The sequence below is a fragment of the Chroicocephalus ridibundus genome, chromosome 8, assembly GCF_963924245.1.
Source record: "Chroicocephalus ridibundus chromosome 8, bChrRid1.1, whole genome shotgun sequence".
NCBI classification, from domain to species: Eukaryota; Metazoa; Chordata; class Aves; order Charadriiformes; family Laridae; genus Chroicocephalus; species Chroicocephalus ridibundus.
Window position 1 is genome coordinate 12,064,040 of NC_086291.1, and position 24,941 is coordinate 12,088,980.

The 24,941-nt window shown below is 55.5% G+C and overlaps 1 protein-coding gene across 4 annotated transcripts in view; it reads left to right on the plus strand.

Moving 5' to 3' along the window:
* ERI3 (ERI1 exoribonuclease family member 3) overlaps positions 1 to 24,941 on the plus strand; it is a 137,482-nt gene that overhangs the window by 91,163 nt on the left and 21,378 nt on the right. For all 4 annotated transcript variants that reach the window (XM_063343513.1, XM_063343515.1, XM_063343516.1 and 1 more), the window contains one exon: positions 6,338 to 6,437. In XM_063343513.1, the coding sequence (XP_063199583.1) occupies positions 6,338 to 6,437 (100 nt within the window). The remainder of the gene's footprint in view (positions 1 to 6,337; positions 6,438 to 24,941) is intronic.

The following is a 24,941-nucleotide window of genomic DNA, read 5'->3' on the forward strand; positions in this document are numbered from 1 at the left end:
TCCCGCGCTCCCTCTCCCTCTCTCGCCGCCTCCCCTCCCTCCGCCTTTCTTTTTCTAAGCTTTTTCCTCACAAAATTGAAAAGCTTTGGAAATAATAATAATAAAAGCCCCCCAAACTAATACCGTTTTAAGTACACCCCCCCCACACTCCCTCCCCAAATGGGAGTGATAAGGAACCCCAGTGTATGAAGGCATGTTTAGATAACATTGAGAATATTATAGCGAGTGAGAGAAAGTAGGGGGAAAAGCTTCCTGCCGCGTCTAAGCCGGGAAAGGCGACGGCACCCTGGCTAATACGAGTGTTTAATATTTGATGTGTTGGGATAAAGCAGGATCACCTTCGAATTGAATTGAGTGTCAGAATGAGAATCTATTACTGAAATTCTTGTGTGATTTGACAGCAAAGCAGACGATGTTATTCTTCACTAGTTACCGCAATCTTCTCCCCTACATCACTTAAATATTTTTTTCTTTGCTTGAGTAAACACACATTACCCTTTTTTTTTTCCACCCCCCTTTCCTTTTTATTCTCCCTCTTTTATACTTATTTTTTTATTTTTTTTTCTTAAATCAAACCTGCCTTTCGCAGGGCTGATGGAGTAGATTGTTATTTCTTTATTTGTCCTATTAAATGGAATTCCTGATCGTTTAATCCTGCTTTTGTAAGTGATTTAAAAATACTTGAAAAGCCGCGAATGCGGCAGCACTTCTGACTAAACTGCTTAAAAGGGACACGTTACACCTGGATTTAGCTCCTGCCTCCCGACAGCCAGCGAGGGCAGCCGGCTCCAGCGCTGCCAGGGCTGAGCCATCCCGGGCTCCGTGCCTCCGTCCTGCCGGACGAGCTTTCCTCCGTGCCTTCCCTGCGGCAGAGGAGTTCTGCCGTTGTCAGCTGGGGCTTGGCAAGCCGTTTATTCATTACCTGCCTCTTCTTTAATTGCATCCAGCCCCGATCCAGCAGCCTTGCTGCTAAACGATTTGGCGGTGGGGTCAGGCCCTAATTGTCATTAGATTTTCCCTGTGTCGTGCCAGAAAGTCTGCGTGGCGAGCGATCCCAGCAAGAAACGTCCACGTCCCATCCTTGAAGTGGGCTTCAGGTGACATGCAATTAAAACGGGATGTCGAGGGACCACCCTGGAGACCCCGGCATCCTGAGTGCCGTGTGGGATTGGCCTCAAAGGCACCCCCAGCCCCAAAACCTTACAGTTAACCTGGTGGCACTGGAAACATTTTAAGCTGCGTTTAAAAGCCCACTTAGTTGTAGACATGACCTCTTTTTTTCCTTCCCACCATACCAAGTAATATTAAACCTTGACACCTCATCGTGGCAGCAGCGGAATGAGGGGAGTTAGAAGGAAATGCTTATTTTGGGCGGACGCGGTGCGCAGCTGACATGACAAGAGGAGGAAGATGCTTTTGCTGTCGCAAAGCCATTTTCTCCGTTGCGAAAATGTCAGGGGGGGTCGGCTCCGATGGGCTGGCTGCTGTGCCCGGCCTGATCCTGGAGGAGCACCACCGCCACCCGCCGCTTGCCCAAGCCGAGGGCAGCCAGGGGGGTTCACAGCTGCTTTCTGTCTGTTTAAAAACGTGTTTTTCTCAGGAGTCTTTTTGAAATTCTTAATGGAAACTTTCAGCAAAAACCACCACTTTTTCTCTTTTATTCCGTAGTACCCACGCTTCGGCATCTTCTCAAACCGCTGAGCCCCTTTCCTGCTGGGAGGATTTTTTTCCAAAAGGAAATATTTTCTCCCTGCCTGAAAGTGTCCGTATTAATATTAAAATTACAATTAGCGGGTAAAACATTTAAAACCTCTTGGTGGGACGTGAAAAACGCCGGGGTTGCCGTGCTGGGCAGGGCAGGAGGGGGCTCTGTGCCGGCAGCTTTCTGGAGGGCAGAGGGGCCGGGGGCTGGCAGAGCAGGTCACAGCACCGGCACGAGTGGAAAGGATGGGGCTGGCTCCGTCGGCGTCGGCACATTGCAGAGCTTGCAGAGCTCCGGCAGCTCCGTGAGGACCAGCCCAGTCCCTCCCCATGTGTGGGGGAAGGATTTGCGGGGCTCCCTGTGGAAGTGAGCATCCTGACCTCTGCGCAGGTGCCCTGTTTGCGTGATGCAGGACGTTAAATCTTGCCTTAATGTGACTGCTGAACACCAGTTTTTGTGAAGTGTGCCGGGCACTTCCCCATAAATAAATGATGGAGCATTATTCAGTCCACTTAGATCAATACATCAGCTTGACAAGTTCCAGTTCTGGGAATTTTCTGACCCCCGGAACATCTTCTCCGCAGCTGTGCTGCTTATAAACCGTGGTGTGTAGCCCAAACAAGCTCCAGGGAGTGGGACATGAGGACCCGGCTGTGTTGGTGCTGCCACCTTGCTGGCCCCAGCGTTGCTGGGGCCGGAGGCTGGTTCGCACTGGGATTGCAGCAAGGGCAGGCGGGGTGAATTCTGTGCCATCCTGGGCGCTGTTTTTACAAGAGCTGGACAAAACCTGTATTCTCCCCGCAAGCAGTGCCACGGCACTGCCCGGCCTCACTGGTGCGCCCTCTGTGCTCTCCTGTCCCAGCACAGAGGACCATCCTTGACCCCCAGCGCTACTAGAAGTGGTCCATGGAGCTCTTCTTTCAGGCTCTTTGCAAATTGAGGCGGATGCAGCATGGCCACCGGGACGTTTTGCGACCTGGTGCAACGGCAGAATGATCTCAGAGCCTCTTTGCTTTATTATAAAGCCAGCCCCAGGTGCTGCGATTCTGCACACACAGCACCTCCCTGCCCCAGGCTGCTCTGCCCCCATGTCTTATTCCCTAATAGCTCCACACCTTTGGGGTTTTTTTTTTTTATTTCTGCAGGTTATGTGAGGTACGGGTTACCTAAGGACTTACCTCCCCATACTGACACTTTTAACAGGGTGTAGATGGGTGGATTATCCGTGGTGCTGGCTCTATGCATGGAAACACAGTATGTTCCTAATCTCCCGCGGCCGTTAGCTCACATTTATCACGGGAGTATCTGCTTACCTTTGATTCGAGATCCCTACATCAGGGACCCGGGGCGGTATTTGGCTGTGAACTGCTGCGTATGCCTATGGGATTGTATAAGTAAATAAATATAATTAATAATCATCTGACTTCAGAGCAGCATTGGCAGGGAGGTAAATGTAGCCTTCATAGAATTGCAAACAAAATCAGGAAAAAAGGGAGACCTTTCTAGGAGCTGGTATGAATGGAAATAATTGTGTTCAAGCTGCTTGGAAATTATGCTGCAAACATCGTTTGGGTGGGTTTTAGCAGACCAGAGGCATTGAGTTTGTCTTTAAACAAGAATTTTGACCAAAAGCATTTTAAAATAGCTTTTTTTAAAGGATGCCTGCATTTTTTTGTCAATTAAAATGCAGATGAAAACAAAACGCCACGGGGTCCTGGCCCTGCTTCAGTGTCTGACCTAGAATGGAGCAACCCAGTCCCTGCAACACCAGGATTGAACCAGAGGGAGGGACATACTAGTGTGATTTCCTTGCAAAAAAGGGTTTCGTGGCATTTTTTTAAGATCCTTCGGCTTGCGAGCAAACCAGGGGCATCTCCGGCTGTCTCACGGTTTGCCGCAGGAGTAAGCGCTGCAGGGGCAGGGGTCTGTGCTGCTGCCGGCAGCTCTGCGGGGATGGAGCGGTGGCAGAGCCGGTGGGAGAGCAGCTGCGGTCGTCACCGGTGTCCTGACGGCTGCGGTGAGCCAGTGGCGAGCCAGTGGCCACGGCCAGGCTGGCAAGCTGGGGAGCCCCCGCATCGGGGAGCCTCCGGCACTTTCTGCCTCGCTTTAACAGTCAGAAGAAGAACTTTCCTGTTTAAAGATTAAACGTTCTCTTTAAATATTAAACAGCAAAGCTCCTCGCTTTTGATTGCATGGCTGCTGCCAGCAGGCGGCTCAGAATTGCCAATTTTAATTAAAAAACTTTATTTTCCCAACACAGCCCAGCCGTGGCTCCTCCTCCCGGCGGAGGCTGGCTGGCCTCTCCCCTGGCCTGCCTTCGTCTCTGCCTCTCTGCCCGCGTTTCCCTCTGCCTGCAGCAAAGTGACGGTCCCTGCCAGCCCCGGAGCGTGAGCGGCCTCGTCTGGGACTGATCAATGCCCCTGGCACTTCCTTCCAAAACCCCAGGAAAAGCAATTAAAACCCGATCGATCCTGCAGGCAGCTTTGAATATGCATAAGTGCACACTTGACCTTCAGTGGTCAGGCCAACTTCCACCCCGGCTGCTTAGCTAGTTTGCTCAGGTATTGCTGCTGTACCGAATGACCTTGGTTAGGAAAGCAAAACGCCACGCAAAGATGGGTCCGGTGCTGATCCCGGGGCCGGGGCGTGTGCCACCGGCTCCCTGCTGATGCAGGGGATGGGGTTGGCACTAGCATCCGGCTGTCAGGAGCCTTCCAGAGCTGTCCCCGTGGCTTTCCCGGGATCCCGCCAGCCTCCCGCTGTGCTCCCTCGGTTGCTCCTGGCTGGGGTCCGAGGAATGTGTCTGGGTTGGGAAGGCAGCCTGCGATACGGTAGCTCAGAGCCCTTGTGCAGGGACAGCCCTGCGCCCTCCCTGTCCCACGCATCCTCCCTCCAAAGCGTGTGGGGACACCCCTTCCCCAGGGATGCTCCCCACTGCCGGCAACCCTGGGGCCTGGATCCACTGGTGCTGAGCGCGGGGACCTTCCTGCGCTGTGCCGGGGCTTGCTCTTTGGGACGGAGCCCAGGAGAGGGAGCCAGACGCGGAGCCGCTGCCGCCGTCACCCAGGGCCAGCCGGCAGGTGGGTGGCGGGGTCCCATCCTGCACCCTGACCGACCCCCCCCCCTCCCCGGTTCCTCCCTGCCCCACGGCCAGCCAGCCTTCATCCTGGCCACAGTGATGAAGATACCAGGGCATGTTTGTTGAAGGCACAGGAAGCCTCCCTGTTGTGTACACAAAGTGTAATTTCAGTGAATTATGCATAGACTTAATTAGGAGTTTTAATTGCTAATCATCTCCCAACAGGATTAGCAATGCTGTCTATTAATTATCTGTGGAGCCCTCTGTTTTGCTAAGGCGGGAGTAACAAAGCAGCATGAATGGTTTACGTAGGCCAGTAATAAATTAACTCCCCCAAGCCCCGTAGCTCCCGGGGGGGGGCTGCCAGTGGTGGCGGCTGCGCAGGGCAGAGCAGCAGGTCCCCGTGGCAGGCAGGTGGGTGGTGGGCTGGTGGGGGGTCCCCCCCCACCAGCCCACCACCCACCTGCCTGCCACGGGGACCGCTCAGCTCCACTCTCCCAGTTTGTCCCCATTCCCGCTGCAGAGAGCATCTTCCCCGGCATCCCCAGCCCGCGGAGGGTCTCGGTGATGCCCCGCCGCGCCGTGGCCGTGGTTAGAGATGATCCCCGCTGCAGGAGGGAGATAGGGGCTTGCTGGATTGACCTGATCTCATCTGGGGACAATGGCCCTCACGGCAGCAGAGATAGCGCCGGCGTGAGCGATGCTAAGCCCGCGCGTCCTTCTTACTGCTCACAATGCGGCGCTGAGCTTAATTCCTCAAGATGAAGAAGATACGCGGCTGTCAGGCTGTAATTACAGCCGTGCCTGTGACACGGAGGCCCGGCTGCTTTCACGTTTGCGTTGGCCGGTGGGTTTTTGTGCTGCTCGGGCTCCTGCCTGCCTCGCTCCTGCCGGGAGCCCTGCCGGGGGGGACATGGTGGGGATGGAGCAGGCTCCCTCCGGCCAGGCTGTGGGCTCTGTGCAGTGGGATGAGCAGTGCTGGCTCGCTCCCAGTGGGGTTTCTCCCAGCGGTGGAGAGCCCTGAGGCAACTGGTGCTCTGGGAATGGAAAGGACAAGGGGGACTGGGAGGGCTGTGCTTACTGGAGGGGAAGGGGGCTGCCGTCCAGGCCACCCTAGGCATGAGCACCCCCTTTCCAAACCCCTCTGGCTCATGCTACCGACCCCATTCTTGACGAGGCAGGAATGGGGGAATGGTGTTGGATCAGGCCAGGTTCGTGCAGGACGAGTTCACAGCCCCCGGCTCGCTCCCGTGTGGCAAAGGTGTCCTCGGATGATGCCGATCCAGCACAGTGTCCAGCAAACATCATGAAGATTGTCACCCATACAAGGACAGGCCCTGGACACCCCTTCTCTGAGGAGCATCAAGTGGGACAGGCCAGTGTGAGGGTGCTTTGGGCAGGTGGCACCAGGAGAGCTGCTGCGAGGGCGATGGTGGGCGTCCACACTGAACGTGGCGAACACAGAGCCGTGCCGGCCCCAGGAGCAGCCAGGCCTGGGCGAGAACAAAACGTGTCTGCGCTGTGCGTCACTCTGACCCTCTGCTTCTCTCTTCCAGGCGTACAGCTTTGCCATGGGGAGTTGGCCAAAGAACGGGCTCTTAGACATGAACAAAGGACTGAACCTACAGCACATAGGGAGGCCTCACAGCGGGATAGGTGAGTGCTGCCGCCCCGCGCCCTTCCCGTCGTCCCCACGGCTGCTGCTCTGGGTGCGCGGGATCTGCCTCGGCTCCGGGACCTGGTCCAGGCTGAGAGCTAGCCAAAGGGCGGCGAAGTCCCCGGATGGTGGAAGGGAGGAAGATGTGTTAGGATTGGCGTGCGGCAAGAGCTCTTGGTCCCTGGCACGTCCCAGCGTGGCAAACACAGCCTGTCCCTCTGGCCAGGGAGCTGCTCCCCTCCTCGGCTACTCGCAGTGCTGGGGCTGGGGGTGGATGTGGGCAGCACCAGGGCTCGCGCAGTGCCCGGAGCACAGGGAAGGGGTCCCCAGGCTGGGCGAGATGCTCTCCCTGTCGGGCCAGTCCTCCAGCTGCGCTGGATGTTGCATCTGTCCTTGGAACGGAGGCTCTGCCAGGCGGTGCGGCCGCAGGAGCTGGCTGGAAACACGCTGCAGAGTGAAGATGCGTGGCCCCAGCTGGAGAACTGAATCATGGTCCCGTTTGCTCACACGTGTGATGAGTTTCGTGGTCCCACAGCCTGCTCCAAGATAAACAACTGAGATTACCACGCACAGTGGCAGAGGTCCATGTTTCCCCAAGCTCCTCTGCAGCAAAGGGGATCAACGTGATATGAGGAGGGGGACCTGGCCCGGGACCCAGAGGCCATATATCTGCCTGCTGCTTAACGCTGGGGGTGCAGAGCTGGGTCAGCAGGCAGCGACGGTACGGGCAGGAGCTGTGATTTACTGGGCTGTAGGCAGGGCCGTAACTCAGGGCTGCATCGCTCTTGCCTGTCTTGTTTCTCTGCGGGGCGTTGGATCACCGCTTGGAGACCGGTGGTCGGGTGTTCCCTTTGCCTCCCAGCCCTTCATCCGTGGTGACTTGTGAGCGTTAAAGTTTGCAAGGAGGTAAGATTTACTTGGAAAAGTCACCTGCTACCTGGGCCTTGAGGAGGCTGTTTAATATTGTTTCAAGACTCTAACCATTAAACTCTCCAATCAATCCAAGTTAAGGGGATGAATTATTTAAAGCTCACCAGCTTTTAATTAGCAAGCTCCTTTTGAACTATGGATCTGGTTGCATTATTGACGGAGGTAGCATTAAAATTTGCTTCCTTGCCTGGGAGCAGATTTTCCTTGGTTGTGTGCCGTGTTGGGGGGATCATGGGGAGGGAACAGGGACTGCAGGAGTTGTGTGTGCCTGTCCTGCTCAGGGGGCTTGGGCTTTTTCTAGGGTCTCCTGGGGGATGCAGTGTTGGTTTGTATCTTGTCTTTCCTCGTTTTATTTATGGCAAGAGCTCTCTGTTGCTGTCATCTCTTATTCTGACAGAGCGTCCCCAGCTCTGGAGTATCATCTGTCTGCCGATGGTTTCTGCCCGTGTTTATATCAGTGGTGGTGTCAGGCACAGGTGTCTCTGCCTGATGGAGTTCAGAGAGATGCTGTTCATGTCCCTCCCCGCTCCAATCCTTTGGGAAGGTTTTGCTTCTTCCTTTCTGCCAAACTGCCTCCGTGGGGGAGCACCCTCGTCTCTCCCCGGTACAGGGTGAGCCACGGGCGGGTTGCCCACAGAGAAGCAGCGTGTCAGGGCCCAGCAGCCAAACTCCCTTCTTGCAGTGCTCCGTCCCGGTGGGAAACCTGTCTTTCACACACTGTTGGGTTTACGTGGGTGCTGTGAAGCATGCCACGCCAGCGGTGTGATGGGCTCCATCTCCCTGGCACTGCCAACGGTGCGCCCGTGCCCTGTGTGTTGCAGCCCTTGAGGGCTGCTCCATTTGGGCTGGGTCCAGAGCAGTTCTGCCCCGGGCGTCTCCGATCCTCTGCTTGCCTGCCCCGTCCCTGCTGGCTTTACCGCAGGCTGAGCCCCCGTGAGAGAGCCGGAGGCACAGCTCACTGAATGGCTTCCCTCCCGGATAGCTTGGTGGCCCCAGGCACGGCTGCTGCCCGCGGTGTCGGGGCTGCTGCCTGTAGGGCTTGTAACCCAGCGTCCCTCCTGGGAGAAGGCTCGGGGCGATGCTGGTGTTTGGAGACGTGCCTTGCCTGGCATTTTGTCAGGGCACCAGCCTCCTGGGCTTCTGGCCACTTCATTTCCCAGCCTGCTGGCTTTTCAGGTCCTAGTCATGGATCAAGCGTTGGCTCTAGTGACAGCGCGAAGGGTCCCCAGGCCGAGGGCTGAGGAGGGGCTGCTCACTGCAGAGGCAGGCTGGGCTGGCTTCCTTGCGTCCGGCATTGCTGCCTTGTCCTGGAGCAAGTGTCGGTCCTCCACAGCCAAGTCCTTCTGTATTGGCCGCTGGTAGTGGGCACAGCCACCCTGGTTGCTGACAGTCGCCCTGTGACCTGAGCCATCCTCACCACTCTCCTTCATGCTCTCAACTGCTTTTCCTTCAGGGCTGGGAGGAGCCATCCCTTTCCCTGCCCAGGGCTGCCCTCCCCATCCCTCCCTGGCTGAAATGAGCCTTGTTCCTCACACAGCCCTTGCCCCCTCAGCCTGATAAATGACCCCTTCTGGAGGACGGCTGCTGAAGGAGAGACTGGAGATGGGCAAAGCACGCTGCCTGCCCACGGTGCGATGGGAGCTGGCTGTGGCCCTGGGGATGCTGCCATGCGGTCTAGAGCCTTTTATGGCCAGTCCTGGGATGCAGCAAGGTTGAGGGAAGTTGGGGAGCTGAGAGAGGGGTCCCCAGGGCTGCCCAAGGCAGGCGTCACCAGGCTCAGCCTCTGATTTTCATGGCCCTCGTCGGTCGCTGATGCCCAGAGGTCTGCAAGCCAAAGAGGGCTGAGGAGGGAGCAGCAAGGCAATGTGTTCACCAGCCACAGCAGTTTCATGAAAACCGTGCCATGCAGGACAGTCTCTGCACGGCCCCCATGAAGCCTCAGCTCGCTTACGCGGGGATGTGCAACGTGGATGTTTCCCTTCAAATGTGACAGAAAAATTGCAGTGGATGGCCACTTGTTTTTGCGAACGATTCGCAAGGAATTTCGCCGTCTCGCCTGATGGGTTGTGTATTGCTTTGTTTTCAAATCGCTCTGACTCACTGGCTCAGCGGATACCTGCTCCAAATCCCTGCCCTTGGCATGTTCTGGGACCGGTCCTGCTCTGTGCTGTATCTCCCCGCCTTCGTCTTATTCGAAATCCGAGGAGTTCAGGGCGCTCAGCACCCTGCAGGGCCAAGGCCGGATTCTGGGTGGGAACCTCACCTTTAGTGGCCGGTGTGTGGGGGCAGGAGGGGCTCGTGGTGGAGCACGGCAGAGTCTCACACCACATCCCCTGGGACATACGTCTGCGCATACAGCAAGTTGCTGAACAGAGCTCAGGTTCTAGCTCTCATCTGGTTTCTACTCGCGAGCAAGCGAGCTGCAAATCTTGGGCTTAGAAAAGCGGGTTTTGTCACCAAATACACCAAAGCGTATTTGCATACCCTGCAAGTGCAGCAGCCTTGGGGTGCAATGGGTGCAGGTCTGGTGCAGTTATTTTCTTGGGAGGGAAAAGGTAAAGGAAGGGGGAAAAGGTCAATATTTCAACTTAGTGAGAAGCGTTGGGCAGAACAAGGAGGTAGGATAGTCCTGCTCCAGAGAGTGAGGGTGCAGGAAATCCTTGGGAGATGGGAAAGGAGCAAAGGAGGAGTGAAACCTTTTCTTTCGTGCCTTTCCTTGGGTTGGTATTTCAGCTCTAAGGTTTTCCTCTGGGATGATTGTAGCCCTGGGGACCAGAGAGGACTTTTTTTTTCTGCAGCTTCCATCTCTCCTCAAACACAGATTAAATGTGTGGGCAGTAGGACCTTGGGGTGAGGAACTTCTTTATGTCTGGTGTTTTCTTGGCCCTCAACAAAATGAAGCTGAGTCCTGCCAAGAAGTTACTCATCTTACAGACATGTGCACGTTGCGGTTCTTAAAACATGTGTTTGAGGCGCCGCTTTCCAAAAAAAGACCTGCAGATTGTAATATGGGGGGCTTGGCACTCTCGCGCAAAGACCAGCATTCACGGTGTGTTCTCACATTGGGGTCTCTCCACTGAGTTTCAGAGGCTGATAAAAATCAGAAGGATTAAAATCCCAGGCTTCAGTTGTGATTTAAATCAGGCAGCAGGTCACCTGGATTCAGTAATTGATTTTTTTTTCTGGTTTTGCATTTCTTCTTTTTTTTTTTAACTTGTTTCCCTAAAAAAGGTCAAGTTTTACTGACCAGCACCTATCAAACCAAGCGCAGCTTTCCCTACCACTGCCCAATTATTAAATCCGATTATTCTTTTCTTCACCAAATATGTAATACAGTATGCCTTTAGTCTTAGGTTTTAGATATTTGTTACATTAGAAAAAACAATGAATGACTATTTGCTATTAAGGAGGTGGTGATTAAATTATTACTCATGATTTGAGTTGTGATGCTTTCGGACGAAAATTGCAATGTCATGCTAAAGTACCCCAGCAGTAATTTGAATTGTTTTTACTAGTAAAGTCCTGCTTCCCTTGCATATACTCAGTACAGAAGGGAAAGTAAATTTCAGAATACTTTTTAGTTAAAAACACCTGGTGCATGAAACCAAAGCGAGAAGCGATTGGTGAGTTGAAGGACTGTTTCTGGAAACCGTCCTTTCAAGATTTTAGAATTAGCACATCTCATCCTCTCCCAGGTTAGTTTGTTGGTTTGCTTGTTTCCCTGATTACGGGAAAGATAAAAGGCACACCTTGTCTTTTTTTTCAGTCCTTTGTGGTTTCTCAGCTCTGAACTAGCCAGTTATTGAACTGAAAATACACGCAAAAAAAGGAACGGGTTTCCAAATCTGCAGAAGTAGCTGCTGCTGCTGGGAAAAGTTTGTTTCTCATTTGTCATCTCTGCTTCCACCTCCAGTGCATTGACTGTCTTTAAAACACGTTACCCCATGCTACTGGTCTTTTTGGAATCTAACGGAATTTAATTGTTTCTTTAAAGTTTAGACTTTAGCATGCAGATTATTGTGATTTTAGATTTAGTTCTAAATGCCTGGTTTGGGGTTGTTTTTTTCTTTTTGAGGGAAAGAGGTTGTCAGGCTGCTGTGTCTCTTGCTAATGAACCCGCGGTGCCCATCGCAGGCGACCAGGAGATCTGGTCCCATGGTAGCGCCTGTCCCGCCACGGTGCCCTCGCCGGGCCATTGTACATCAGCCGGCGTAATCCTGTGAGTTGCGAGCCTCCGCACGGGGCTTCACCATCTTCCCTTTGCCTATGGTCCCCCCGGCCGAGGCCGTGCCGTGCTCCTTCCATGGGGATCTCTACCTTGCCGAATGGACAAGCCCTGCCTGCCTGGGCAGGTCAGCAGCGGTGAGCGACCCAGCAAGCCACCGTGCCTTCCCGGCTCCGTCTCTCTCTTTTCATTTACTGATTGGAAATCTCGGAAGGTTAGGGTGTGATATTGTTCCTGATCCAGAGCATTAATTAGGCCTCGGAAAGAAGAAGAGGAATTGCGTGTTTTTAACAGTGAGGTTAATGGGATGCTCGCAGAGTAGACAGTTTTAATGAGCTTCAACTCGATGTGCAGTGAGTTTACTCTTTGTGTTAAAAGGGTCACACTGCAGTAGTTTGATGTGGATTGTCTCCTGGACCCCGGTGTCATAGGTGAGCGTCTGTCAGAGTCCAGTCAGAGCGCATTTACTTAGTGACACGATTCTAATTAACTACCGCGAGCTGCCACCGCCGCGGGGAGCGGGGCCATCGCCTGCCGGGGGTGCCTCCAGCCCCGCAGAGCCGTCCCTCTCCCCGCATCCCTCTGCCCGCTCCTGTCCCGGCGGCGCCGGGCTGCTCCCCGCGCTGACATTGAAGGAGAGGGCGGCGAGGGCCGCGCTCGCTAAGTGCGGTGGCAGGCGGCAGGCCACCCGCTGTCATGGGTGCCTTTGGCTGTCAGCGCCGGCTGTCCCCCCCCGGGAGCTGGGGGGGGGCTGATGAGGCTTCGCCTTGCCCTGCAGAGGTGCTGGGAGCTCGTGGTCCTGGCAGCTTGCGGTCCTGGCAGCTTGCTGGCTTTATTTCAGCCTCCTCTCCTTCTTCCATGCTTGCCTTTCCCCTCTTTTGTTTTCCTGGCTCTCCCATGGGTGCAGGGAAGCCTGCAGCCCCCCAGCATCTGCGGGGTCCCCGGTCACCCTTGGTGCCCATCTGCCTCTTCTGCGATGGGGCAGGGGAACGAGAGAAAGGGACAGCATTTTCTGAAACTCCCCTCCGTTTTTTTTACCACAGCCCATGTGGCCGCGGCTGGCAGAGCTGGTCCCATCCTCCCCGTCCCTCCCAGGGCATAGGAAAAACCTTGGAGAACCCCATGCTCCCCCAGAACAGACAAACCTTGTTGTTCAGCCGTTTGTGGTGGCACGCAGCTGGTGCAGTGCTGGGGGATGCTGCCATTTGCACCACTCCATCCTTTTCCCAGGGGATGCCGAGGGCAAGAGCCGAGCTCAGGGCTCGCTGCTGCGGAGCCAGGCACGGGGCAGCCTCGGGGCCACTGCCCCACACACAATGTCCCCAGCCCAGGGCAGAAGGGGACAGACTCCGAGTTAAATAATTAAAAGAGACTTAAGTAAAAATCAACAGAAATGTCATCAAATGAGCAGTGTCATTTTGAATTAGCGCTCGTAAAGGTCAGGCGGATCCAGAACAGGTGGAGCGGCTGCGTGCCAGGTGTCGTGGCCAGGCAGCACGTCCCGGCACCCAGGGAGGAAGGGAACGGGGACCGGCACCCGCCGGACTGCGGGAACAGGGCAGCAGGCGGGTGGCAGGGGGTCCCGCATCCCCAGGAGGGGTGGGGAGGGAGGGACGGCCGGTTAGAGGACGCGCGTCTGTCAGAGTCCAGTCAGAGCACATTAACGCGGTGACATGATTCTAATTAACTACTGTGAGAGGTGTCACAGCTGGAAAAGCAGTGAGCGGAGACAAGCTTTTAAAAAAAGAAAAAAGCAATGTGACAGTCTTTTTTTTTTTTCCCCTCTTTCTTTTTCTTTTCTTTTCCTTTTTTTTTTTTTTTTTTTTTACTCTTGTGTGCTCTCTCCCCTCCATGTGGGAGTGGATCTAAAGATAATTAGGATGTCTGGCTGCCTGGGAACCTGAGCCGGGGCTCTTTTGCTTTCAGTCATTTAAGTTTTCGACATCTCTCTGAAGGGACTTGGTGGCGCAGTGGATTACTGCGCGCCAGAGTGACAGAACACTCTTCTAATCGTAAACCCTTTTTAGAAAGGATTCTGCTCTCCCTTTTTCCCTGGGAGCAGCGGGGGGTATGTTCTGATCACTGCAGCTCTGTTCCCATACACGCTACAATGGGAAACTCAAGGTCTTTCAGCTGTTTCCTGCAGTTAACAAAGGAGGCACAGAAGAAAGAAAGGAAGGATGATTGAGTGTTTGTGTTGACTGCACTCACCCCTCCGTCCTACCCTGCCAAAAGTTGGTCCCTCGCCCGACCCTGCTGCCTGCCGGGGTGGGGGGTGCGATGGGTTCGTCACACCTTGCCCCTCTCCTGAGGGCTCCTGGTCCCCGGAGAGAGCGGTTTTTGGAGGGGAGGGTGAGCCAGGCTGCGGGGCTCTGGGTGCCTGAGAAAAGTCGGGGTGCCGCCGTGCGCTCCTCCCAGCCCCGGCGGTGCCCGCTGGCTGGGGGTGCGCAGGAGGTAGGCGCGAGCCCCTCTCTTCTGGCTGGGAGCAGTTTGCAGCACCGCTGTCAGGCTGTGAAGATTTAAGAGGGATTTGTGGATCGTCTGCTGTTCGCCATGTCGCGATGCCCAGCTGCAGATCGGGGCAGGTTCATCTCAAGCCCCAGGCCTGGCTCAGCCCCAGCAGGACAGGGCTGGCGTCGTCCTGGAGCTGCCCTCTTGCGTGACTGCTGATGTACCCCCCCTTCCTCTGGCTTCTGCTTTTAGGCTTTCCCCAGACTCATCCCACCAGCGGTGGGGACTGTCTCCCTTGGCAAGAAGAGCAGATCTGCTCTCCCTCCCTCCCTCCCTGCCTCCCTCCCTCCCAAGCCACTTGTGGTCCGCAGCCCAACACCTGGCCCAATTCCTTTCCCCAGTGACAGATGAGAAACCTATTAAATATATTTTTCATATCACTCGAAAGGGTTGTTGGCATACTGGGAGCATGGGGAGAGGCTGATGGTTTGTATTATGTGTGCTCTGTCTTACCAGTCAGTCACCCAAACCCGGGAGCGTACAGACATAGAATCATAGAATGACAGAATGGTTCGGGTTGGAAGGGACCTTAAAGACCATCCAGTTCCAACCCCCCTGCCCTGGGCAGGGACACCTCCCACTAGACCAGGCTGCTCAAAGCCCCATCCAGCCTGGCCTTGGACACTTCCAGGGATGGGGCGTCCACAGCTTCCCTGGGCAACCTGTTCCAGTGCCTCACCACCCTCACAGTAAAGAATTTCTTCCTGATATCTAATCTATATCTCCCCTCTTTCAGTTTGAAACCGGTACCCCTTGTCCTATCACTACACTCCCTGATAAAGAGTCCCTCCCCATCTTTCCTGTAGCCCCCTTTAGGGACTGACTAGGAGGTCTATGAACTGATCCGTACTAGAGGGAGCTTTGCGTTGCCTCAGACCCATCCTGCTGTTGGCTATTTGTCCCGTCCTGTCACTGAGCCTTGCAAGTCATCCCACACACACCTTGCTGGAACAGCCCTTGAACTGACCAAGCCCTGTTCCCACGTTGTGCTGGTTAGGTGAGAGGCCTTGGAAGATCATTAACTTTCTAGAGAGCTTTTTCTGTAGAAAGTAGCGACGTAAAACACCGAGTGACATTTTGATTTCCCCGTGGATTCTTTTGGTGCCTTGGTGTCTCTGCGATGTGTCCCAGACAAGGCTAAATGGTAGTGCGTCTTCCCTTACCGGTGGGGAGGGGGAGAGTTTCCTGTTAATGAACATAAACATCTCGGTTAAGAGAATGGATTGCCTGCCCTGCTCTGCACTGGACTCCGGCGGAAGGTGTCTTTTGACATCGTGCTGTCCTGCAACAGCATTGTGTCCTCAAACCTGCCCTTCTGCACCTGCATCCCAGCGGATCGCAAGGATGCTGCTCCTCTCGGGTTAGCCCTTGTCCCCAGGGGTCGGGGATCCACGTTGTCCCGGCTCTGGCCTCCTTGGGCAGCGCAGGGCAGGTGGCTGTGGGCACCACAGTCCCTCTCTGCGAGGAGGAGAGACTCCTGCCCCAAGTTTTCCCAAAGATCTGCCTTTAACGCGAGTGGTGGCAGGGGTACGGAGGGGAGGCTGCGTCAGCGAGGGACGCCGGGTTTAAAGCCGCCCCGCTTCACCTAATGAGAAACGATTGCGAGGTGCAGGAGGGGAAGGGGTAGCAGCCAGCCGGAGAGACTCCGCCGCAATTTAACAAGTTTCCATTCCCCTGAGTTCCCTGACAAGACCCCCCTCTAAGTCCGTACAGGAATTCATAAGAATAGGATAATTAGGATGTTTCAAAGCTGCGACCCTCAGAGGAGTCCTTGGATTAATCTGTTTTTTCCCTTAAAGACATCTGTAACTACAATCTTTGTTTCTCTCCTCTTCTTCCCCCCCCCTCCCCTTCTTTTCCCCCCTTGTCTGTCTCTGTATCTCCTGTCAAACCGTTGCAGACGTAAATGACAAAGAAATCAGAAAGAGAGATCAATGCAGTCCAAATTAGCACTTGGAGATAGACTGTGCTGGAGATGTCAGAGCCTGACCCCGGTTGATCTGCCAGCCTCCGCCGGTGATATTATGCAAATTGCATCCATCTGGCAGAGCCCAGCGAAGGACTAATGGGGCAGGGAGGGGGCCGTGGCCGGGCGCCTTTGGGAAGGGGAGAGAACTGGGGGTCTTTGGGGAGGGAGGGGGTCTGCGATTGGCGGGGGAGATAAGGTACTGCATTGGCTTCGTTTGCGCTCCTGGGTGGATTAAAAACCAAACTCCAGATAAGAGATAACCAAACTTCATTTCGCTTTTTATTTTATTCCTTATTGCTACCCCCACACAACCTAGTACCAAAAAGAAAGGGGGGGAAAAAAAAAAGATGGTTCTCGGCGCTCTTGTTTCCTGCACGTCATTACCACTGATGGCAGTTTGAGGGGAGAGACAAAGTCGGGGAAAGAAAGCAGAAAAAAAAGCCAGCTGCTTAAAAGACTGCTGTAATAGGAGCATGGATAATAGAAATCTCAAATTACGGTGATCGCCTTGTTAAGAAGTTTGAAAATACGGCCAGATTGTCTTTAATGAGAGAAATATGGCTGTTAGTTAGTGAAGGAGGAGGGAATGGACCTTGTTTCAAGATCTGTAGCTCGCCCATCAAAGAGGCACCGGCTGTTTCATTTCAAAATCCTGCTCCTCTGCCTGATATTAAAAATAGTTGTTAAAGGCTTTGACTAGCAAGACGATTCTCTTTGGCTTCCTACTCTCTCTCCACCTCCCCCAAAAGACTTCGCTAAGAGAGAACTTCTGCTTTAAAAAACGGCCAAGCAAAGAAAGAAAAGAGAGGAAAGTTTTGGGCCGTGGGGTGATGCTGCCTCTGGCACCCCGGGGTGCCCGGGACCCTCCGCGGCCGTCCCCGCCGCGGCAGAGGGCAGCTCCCTCCATGCCAGGATGAGTGCTGCGACGTGGTACCATCGCTGCTCTCCTCCTCCTGGCAGCCCTGACCCAAGCACGGGGTGGAAGAGGCTTTTTTGGCATCCGCAGCCCTGTTAAGCACCACGGCGCTGCTTTCCCTCGCTTTCCCCGGTGCCCGGGAAGCGGCGCTGGGCCAGGGCTGTGGCTGCGGAGAAGGGCTGTGACAGGAGCCAGGTCTGGCAGCTGCCCACCGGCCCCCGCCTCTCGTTAAGCGCTAACGGGCACCTCGGTGCTGTTAGGCTCTGACCCATAACTCGTGTCTTGCCGCTGCGCTGACAGTCCCCTCTTCATTCTCCCCTGAAATCAAAGGATCGCATTAATTGGTTTAAGGATCGCTGCCCCGTGTCCTGAGTGGCCTGTTTAAGATAACGAACTTGGACTGTGTTAATAGCCGGTATAACTCAGCAGAGGATGCGGGGATAAGGCCTGGATGGGGAAGATGCCACTGGGTGGGGAAAATGGGCACTGAGGCATCGAAAATCTGTCCGGTGCTGTGTTTTTCCCTGTTTTTACAAAAATCAGTGTAATTCCCCCTCTCCCAAGTTGCTGACATGCTGAAATCCCAGGGCAAAGGGCTCTGGCCGCAGAGGAGGGCTGTGCCACCCGAACTGCTGCCCTTTCCCAGTGTGTCCGCGCGCACTTTGTGGGTCTGCAGCGGGATGAGAGGAGATCTGCTCTCCTCTTTATCCTCCATAGCATGAGGGTTTTCCCAGAGCCGCAGCCGCCACTGCACAGGCTGATCCCGGCTGTGCCATTAACCACCCGAGCTCTGGCTGGTTCCCAGTCCTGCAGGTGCTGCACTGGGATGGCGGCGTTTCCCTCTGTCCCCAAGAGTCCTGAGCAATCCTGCTCCAGCTTGGAAGCAGGGGCTCGAGAGCTCCCATCAGTTTTTGGCCAGGTGGTGGCCCAGGGATGCAGTGGTATCAGCAGGGCTGGGATGCGGTGACAGGTGGGCTACAGGAGTGTCCAGCCTCGTCCCCCTGCAACGCCAAGCTGATCTTTAACCATGGAAACACCCATTCCAAGTGACATGATCATAGTCATAGAATGGTTCGGGTTGGAAGGGACCTTAAAGATCATCCAGTTCCAACCCCCCTGCCCTGGGCAGGGACACCTCCCACTAGACCAGGCTGCTCAAAGCCCCATCCAGCCTGGCCTTGGACACTTCCAGGGATGGGACATCCACAACTTCTCTGGGCAACCTGTCCCAGTGCCTCACCACCCTCACAGTAAAGAATTTCTTCCTGATACCTAATCTAAATCTACCCTCTTTCAGTTTGAAATCGCTCCACTCCCTGATAAAGAGTCCCTCCCCATCTCTCCTATAGGCCCCCTTTAGGTACTGCAAGGGGCTATAAGGTCTCCCTGGAGCCTTCTCTTCTCCAGGCTGAACAACCCCAGCTCTCCCAGCCTGTCCTCATAGCAGAGGGGCTCCAGCCCTCTTGATAATCTTTGTGGCCCTCCACTGGACCCATTCCAACAGCTCCATGTCCTTCTTGTGCTGAGGACTCCAGAGCTGCACGCAGTACTCCAGGTGGGGTCTCACCAGCGCAGAGCAGAGGGGCAGAATCACCTCCCTCGACCTGCTGGCCACGCTGCTTTTGGTGCAAAACGCCCCAGTGATGGAGAGCACCCGGCAGCCTTGGGTAAGTTTTCCTGCTGTAGTTAGCCTCGCTGTTAATTACACGTAGGCCCATAACGTGCCGGGGGAGCGACCGCCCAGCCGGAGGGGCTGCCTCTGTGCAGACCTTCCTGCTGCTCCCCAGCCCCGCGTTGCCCCGTGCTTTCCTGCCAGCCCCTCGGCGGCCGGCACGGTGCTGGCACTGCTGGTTGCCTGTGCCTGCAGGGACACGCGTGTCCCCCTGCCCGCTGCCACCTCTCAGCATCTTGCTGTGAAGCTGGCTCCGGCCATCAGCTGCAGCTGCCCGGGGCCAGCCGCCCGCTGTCGGGGGTCCGGGGGCCAGGACCCCTTTCGTGTCCTGTGTGTTTCCAACCAAGAACCAACCATTTGGCTTTATTTGCAGGAACTGGGAGCTTGGCAGCTGGGCCATCTCCAGCACCCACAAAGCCCTCTGCTAGTGCTCTCCCCCTCCAGAAGTACATATATAACAGCCGAGAGAGGCAGAGAGGGAGAGAAAAAGAGAGACAACGGCTTTGCCTCCACGCTCCCATCCAGAGCAGTCTCCTAATGAGAAGAATATGGCTGCTAGTTAGCAGAGGGGTGTGTCCTGTAGGCTAAAATGAGATAGTTACACTGCACTGATTGAAGGTTGAGGTTAGAGGGCAGCACAATTATGTTCAGGAGATTCAAGGGCTCTGTTTGATGCGGCAGTTCTAAGCTCCCAGCCAGTGTCAGTAGTTTAGCTCAGGGTTTCTTTTTTTTTTTTTTTTTTTTTTTTTTTTTTTTTTTGTGGGCTAAAGACAGGAAGGATAAAAACTATGGGAATGAGTTGTTACTATTATTATAAAGTGGTGTGAGTTTTTTTGTTGTTTTTTTTTTTTTAAGCCATCAGTTCACCCCCCTTTTGCTTAACTGTTTCCTGATCATTATTTTTTAAGCAGCTCAGAGGGAAGAAGAGCGCATCCCCTTCCCCCTGGAGAGTGACTGAATTTTCTCCCAGACGGGGAAGGTGATTTTTTTTTGTGCTTGTGCTTCGGCTGGGTTCTCTAACTGCGGATCAGGAAAGCAATTAGCAGTTCAAATTATGCCAAGGCCAAATTCTTTGTCTCAAAATCGCGGGTTAAGAGTTGCAAAAGAACCTTAATTGCCTGGTGCTGAACTAGGTGGTTTTTTTTCTGAGAGCATTTCCAGTGCTTAGGGCTGTTTATGGGGGGAAGTCCCTTGTGTTTCAGAAGCCCTGCAGTGGCACTGCCTTTTCCCAGAGCCTCCAGGAGTATCCAGGCACCGCACCAGTGTCCAAGCACCGCACCAGCATCCCCAGCTCCTCCAGCCTCTCCCCGCCACCAGCCGGCTCGCGGGCAACCGTGCATCCTCTCATCCATCCCAAGACAATCCTGGTCGCCGTCACCCTTCTCCGCTCTCCTGTCCTCTACCCCTACCTGTAGCTCTGGGTGCAGCCTGCCTGCACCCTCCTCCGCACTGCAGCGAGGCAAGGACCGCTCGCCGGTGACAGCAGCACATGGCAGCCCCGTGCTGCCCGTGCAAGGATGCTGTTCCTCGCTCGGCAGCAGCACCCAGCCGTGCCTAGGCCGAACATGGGCTGCCAGCCTGCCCGTGCCGGCCACCACACCCCGAGGGGTGAATGAAGGGGTGCCTGCCCCTTCCTCGCCTTGCCCGCTCCCCGGGGCCCGTCCCCCCAGTCGCGTTTGTGTCCCAAACCCACCCTCAGTGTTGCCTTTTGGTCCGAGTGACAGCCTGTTTTATTTACTCTAGTGGTTCTCGGTTCTAAATGGTAATTCCTCCCTGAAGAAAATGTCTTTTCAGGATGAGCTGCCCGTCAGCAGGGCTGGGGAGAGGGCGCTGGTGTCCCCGGCCTCTCTGCAGAGCCAGGCGTTAACCCCACAGGCAAGAACCCAGTAGGTGCAGGGAGCCGTGATGCCCAGGGAGCACCTTGGTCCCGGACACAACCATGGCCGGGCTATCCTGGGGATGCCACGTCGTCAGGCAGGGCTGACCAGGACGGACGCATCCCGAGCATCACGGCTCGTCCCCGTGCAGCCCGTTTGGCACAGTGTCACACGCCGCTGCCACAGCCCCCCGTCATCCCAGCTGCAATTAGGGGTTGATGGATTGTCCCCTGGCCGGGGTCTCGGTACGGTCCCCCCGAAGGGGACGCAGCACGCACGGAGGTGGGCAGTGGCCCGCTGGACTGCCGCCGTCGAACAACAATTTCTAATCTTGATTGGAGAGGAGGGCGGCAGGCTGGGGGGGGAGGAATCGGAGATAAATGTTAGCTCATTTCTTAAGTAATTAGTTACCTCCTCATCCCCGTGTTGTAATTGTGAACAAGCTGTAATGTTTAATTAGTGTGTAAATGAAACCCCAATTTCATAATGGCTGCGGTGACAGCGCTAAGTGAGACAGGCACAGAAGGGGCCGCATTGTTTCAGCGGGAGATGAAGCTGTCGCCCAGCAAGCCGAGCGTCTCTGGGAGAAAATGGAAATGATAAACGAAGTGAGGCTAATTAGCAAAATCATACAGGCCCCACTGATGGTTCTCATCAAGGGGAGGTAATGAAGCGGGCGGGCCAAGCTGAGGGGGGATTAATTGGAGCCGATTCCTGCACACATACAGACGCCGTAGACCAGGCGACGCAGGGATGCAAACTTTCCTGCTTTGCTTCTCTCGCCCTTCCCCAGGACCCGGCCACGGGGAGAGCCTGCAGGGAGCAGGGAACAAGACCGGGAGCTGGTGCTGGAGCAGGCAGGGTGCGGGTGCAGGGGAATGTTCCCTGCCTGGGGGTGTCTGGGCAGGGGCACATGGGCACCCACCCCACAGAAAGCGTGGTGCGAGGGCTCTGAAACATCAGAGAGCCACTGCAGGGCTGGTGTATAGCCCAAGGCGGTTATAACCCTCCCTTAGCTCCTTTCAGGTCCCTCCACCGCTCGCTGTATTTTGAGTGTAGGTGTTTGGAGAGTAAGTAAAGTACCGCTGGGTGCTGGGGAAGGGGTGAATCCCCCCCTGCTCACCCTCTGGGTGAGGGTCTCTGCAGCCCCCAATGCCCGTGGCAGCCCGGCATGGTGGCCGAGCCGGAGCTCGCTGCAGCGGGGGAACCCGGGGCGTCGCGGAGCTGAACTTTATCCTTCTGAGCCGTGTGAGAAATGCCCTTTCGAGAGCTGCTGGCGCACAACCCTGATCACGTTGCATTACTTACTGACATTTCGGGGAATGCGTGGAGCCCCGCTCCCGGTGGGCTCGGCCCCAACCACCCCATCCCTGCCGTGGACGGGGGAGGCAGTCCCCAAACCTGCTCTTTACCTGCTGCCAATTCACCCGTGGGGCCCTGGTGATATCGGGAGCGAGCAAAAGCCGTGCCAAGTAGAAGAGAGGACGGCAATACCTGTCTGTCTGGGCTTGCATCTGTCTGTCTGTCCGAGCAGGTTGTTCCTAGTGGTGACAGCCCTGCACATGGAGCTGCGGGACCATGAGTGGGTCTTTCCTGTGTCTCAGCCGCCTTTTCTGCCAAAAAAAATGGCAGGGTGAGCTGTCTGCATGGGAAGTGCCAGTGCCTGGGATGTCCGGTGCCTGCCCAGAGTCACCGCGTCCCTCCCTCGTGGCATCTCCGAGCCCCCCGCCGCCTCTGCTGCTGAGTAATGAGAGATTTCCCCGGGCCTCCGAGGGCTCTAAAGAGGGGCTGAGCAATATTATTTATTCAGTTGTTTACAGAAGCGTTTGATCGGGAATAGTTCTTCACTGCCAGCCTGTTGTGTATTATTCATTGCAATAATCTCTGCAGATTGTGATAAACTGTAACTGCGGCGGGGCAGCGCGGAGCTGGGCTGTACTGCCACCGCTGCCTGCACCGGCCTCTAAAATATCGGCAGCTGCAATCATAAATCTCAATTTACAAGTGGGACTATTGCAGGGGGAGTTATAGTTATACTAATGATTACTTCTCTGTCTTATTTTTCATGTTGCAACAGAGTAATAAATTTTTAAGAACAGCCTGGGCAAAGCGTTAGCAAAGCCTGTGCGTCCCCTGGCTGCGCTGTCGGCAGAGAGCGGCGTTCCCGGTCTCCCACGGGCATCTCGCCGGCAGGGCGCCTGCTTCACTTCAAGGAGGTGACACAAAGTGGGGGCTTTGCGTCCCCGCACCGGGAGAGGTGTGTTAGAAACTCCCCGCAAGCACCGTGGGGCAGCGGGCTGGAGCATCGTTTTAGGGTCACTTCTGACATTTGCTGTCCTGGAGAAGAGACTTCAGCTCCCTGCCTCAGTTTCCCTGCTGGGAATGGGGGCTGAGACCCCCCTGGTGCTGAGCTAGTGTTTTCAGACTCAGGAGATCCTGGGGTTGATGATGCCAAAAGATGGGGATTTGATGGCCAAGAGTGGAGCTGATGTTTGAGGAGGGTGTCCTGTCCCTGTACCTCACCACCGTCCCAGCGCTGGGGCTTTCTCGGAGATGGAGGGGTGGGAGCTGCCGTTTCACAGGTGGTGTGCCTGTGGCGTGGAAACAGGGTGATGGCTTGGTCGGTCCCAGCTGGAGGAAAGTCCCAGTTCCTGGAGGACAGCGAGGGTCAGCAGGGAAAGCTCTGGCTAGAGGAACCCAGACCCTGTTCCCATCCCCGTCTCTGATCACCCAGTGGCACCCTTCCTGGCCGAGTCTCCGTGGGGGCACCCCCCAAAGACCAAGTCTCTTCCCCAGAAGGCGGCGGTGGGACGCGGGGTTCAGCGAGCATTTCCCGAGTGTTTATCACAGCTCCGAGGTCTGTGATGTGAGGCCTCTGATGGATGCCTCCATTCACAGACTTGACATTATGATGTACAGGGAGCCTAGAGACATATAGATTTTCAAAGTGGCCACTTTGAGCATAATTATAAATATCCAGCCTCTTTACATAGTGAATTGCTGCCAGTAAAAGAAGGGCCCTGGGAGGGCTGAAATTCTGGCATCCAGGCTTTCTTGAGAAAGGAGCCTTGGCAGAGGTTCCCCACCCATTTTGGGATGCCAGGAAGGGATGGGTATTAAGGGATGATGCCTTTCCCGTCCTGTGCCCCCCTCACAGCTCCTCCCCCCTTCCCCTCGGCGCTGGCAGCGTCTCTCACCAGGGGACATCTCCCGGTCACTGTCTAGGGCCCTCTCCTCCCCTGCTTGTCTACACCAGCACGCTGCAACCTGATTTTAACCGCTTCCGAGTGGCTGGCTCGCCTTCCAGATCACAGCACAGGGCATCAGGGGCATCAGGGAGCTGGGGCAGGCGCTCCCAGTCCCTGTGCCTGATCCATGGCCTCAGGGACACAGCGAAGGAGAGGTCTTCCCCTAGCTCATGGCCAGCTCATCTCCTCCCGCTTGCCTTTGGAGCATCACAGCCCACGCAGGGCTGGGACTCGGCATAGAGGGACCAGTTTTCAGGCGGGCAGGCGAAGATCCCGCCAGCGGGATGGGTGCTGGGTGCCACCCCTGTAGCTGAGACCCGGGCACAGTCAGGAGCTCCCCCACGTGCCCACTTGGACCCACAGGCTCCTAGAAAAAAAGACAACTGTCCTGGAGGAAACCATCTGGAAGTCTCTTTGTCATGCTTTTCTCTTGTGGTTTGGATGGCATCAGAGCATCACCGCGTCCCTCCCCACGCCGGAGCCGGGGTGAGCGTGCCCAGGGGAGGGTGCCTGTCCCTGTGCATCAGCATTTGGGCTCAAACAGGTGTCGGTCATCACCTTCCCCAACGTGCGACTGGGGCACACTGGAATATGGCAGGGAAAAATGAAGGGGATGTTTGCGGATTTGTGTTCTGTTTGCGAGCAGGGTCTGGAGGAGAGAAGGTCAAAGAAGAAAATTGGAGCTGAATTGAAATCAATGGCAGGTAGAGATGAAAGCGGTGCCCCAATTAACTGCAGCAAGCTGAGGGGAGGTTGGGGGATGGCTCTAGCTCTCCAGGTTAGGATCCCCCAGCGGACCCTGGTTCTGCTCTGTGGAGGTGTGAATGCTGCAGTTGGCCCAGGCAAACAGGGACCATGGCTGGGGGCCTGGGACGAGGATGTTGGGTCAAGGACGTTGCCAGTAGGCAAGGGCTGGAGTAGCTGGAGGCTGCGGATGGCAGCCAGGAGACCTACGTGGTTTGGGAGTGGATTGAATCCCATTCCCTCCTTCCTTCTCTGCACATCTTGCCAGGCTCCGTCTCCCTCCCCATCCCCATCCCAACTCTTTGTCCTCATTTCCTTGTCCCGGTCCCTTCCCCCATTTCTCTGGTATCATCCCAGCTTCCCCCGCCACCGTTTCCTCCTGCTTTGCCTGCCCCCCCGACTTCAGCTCTT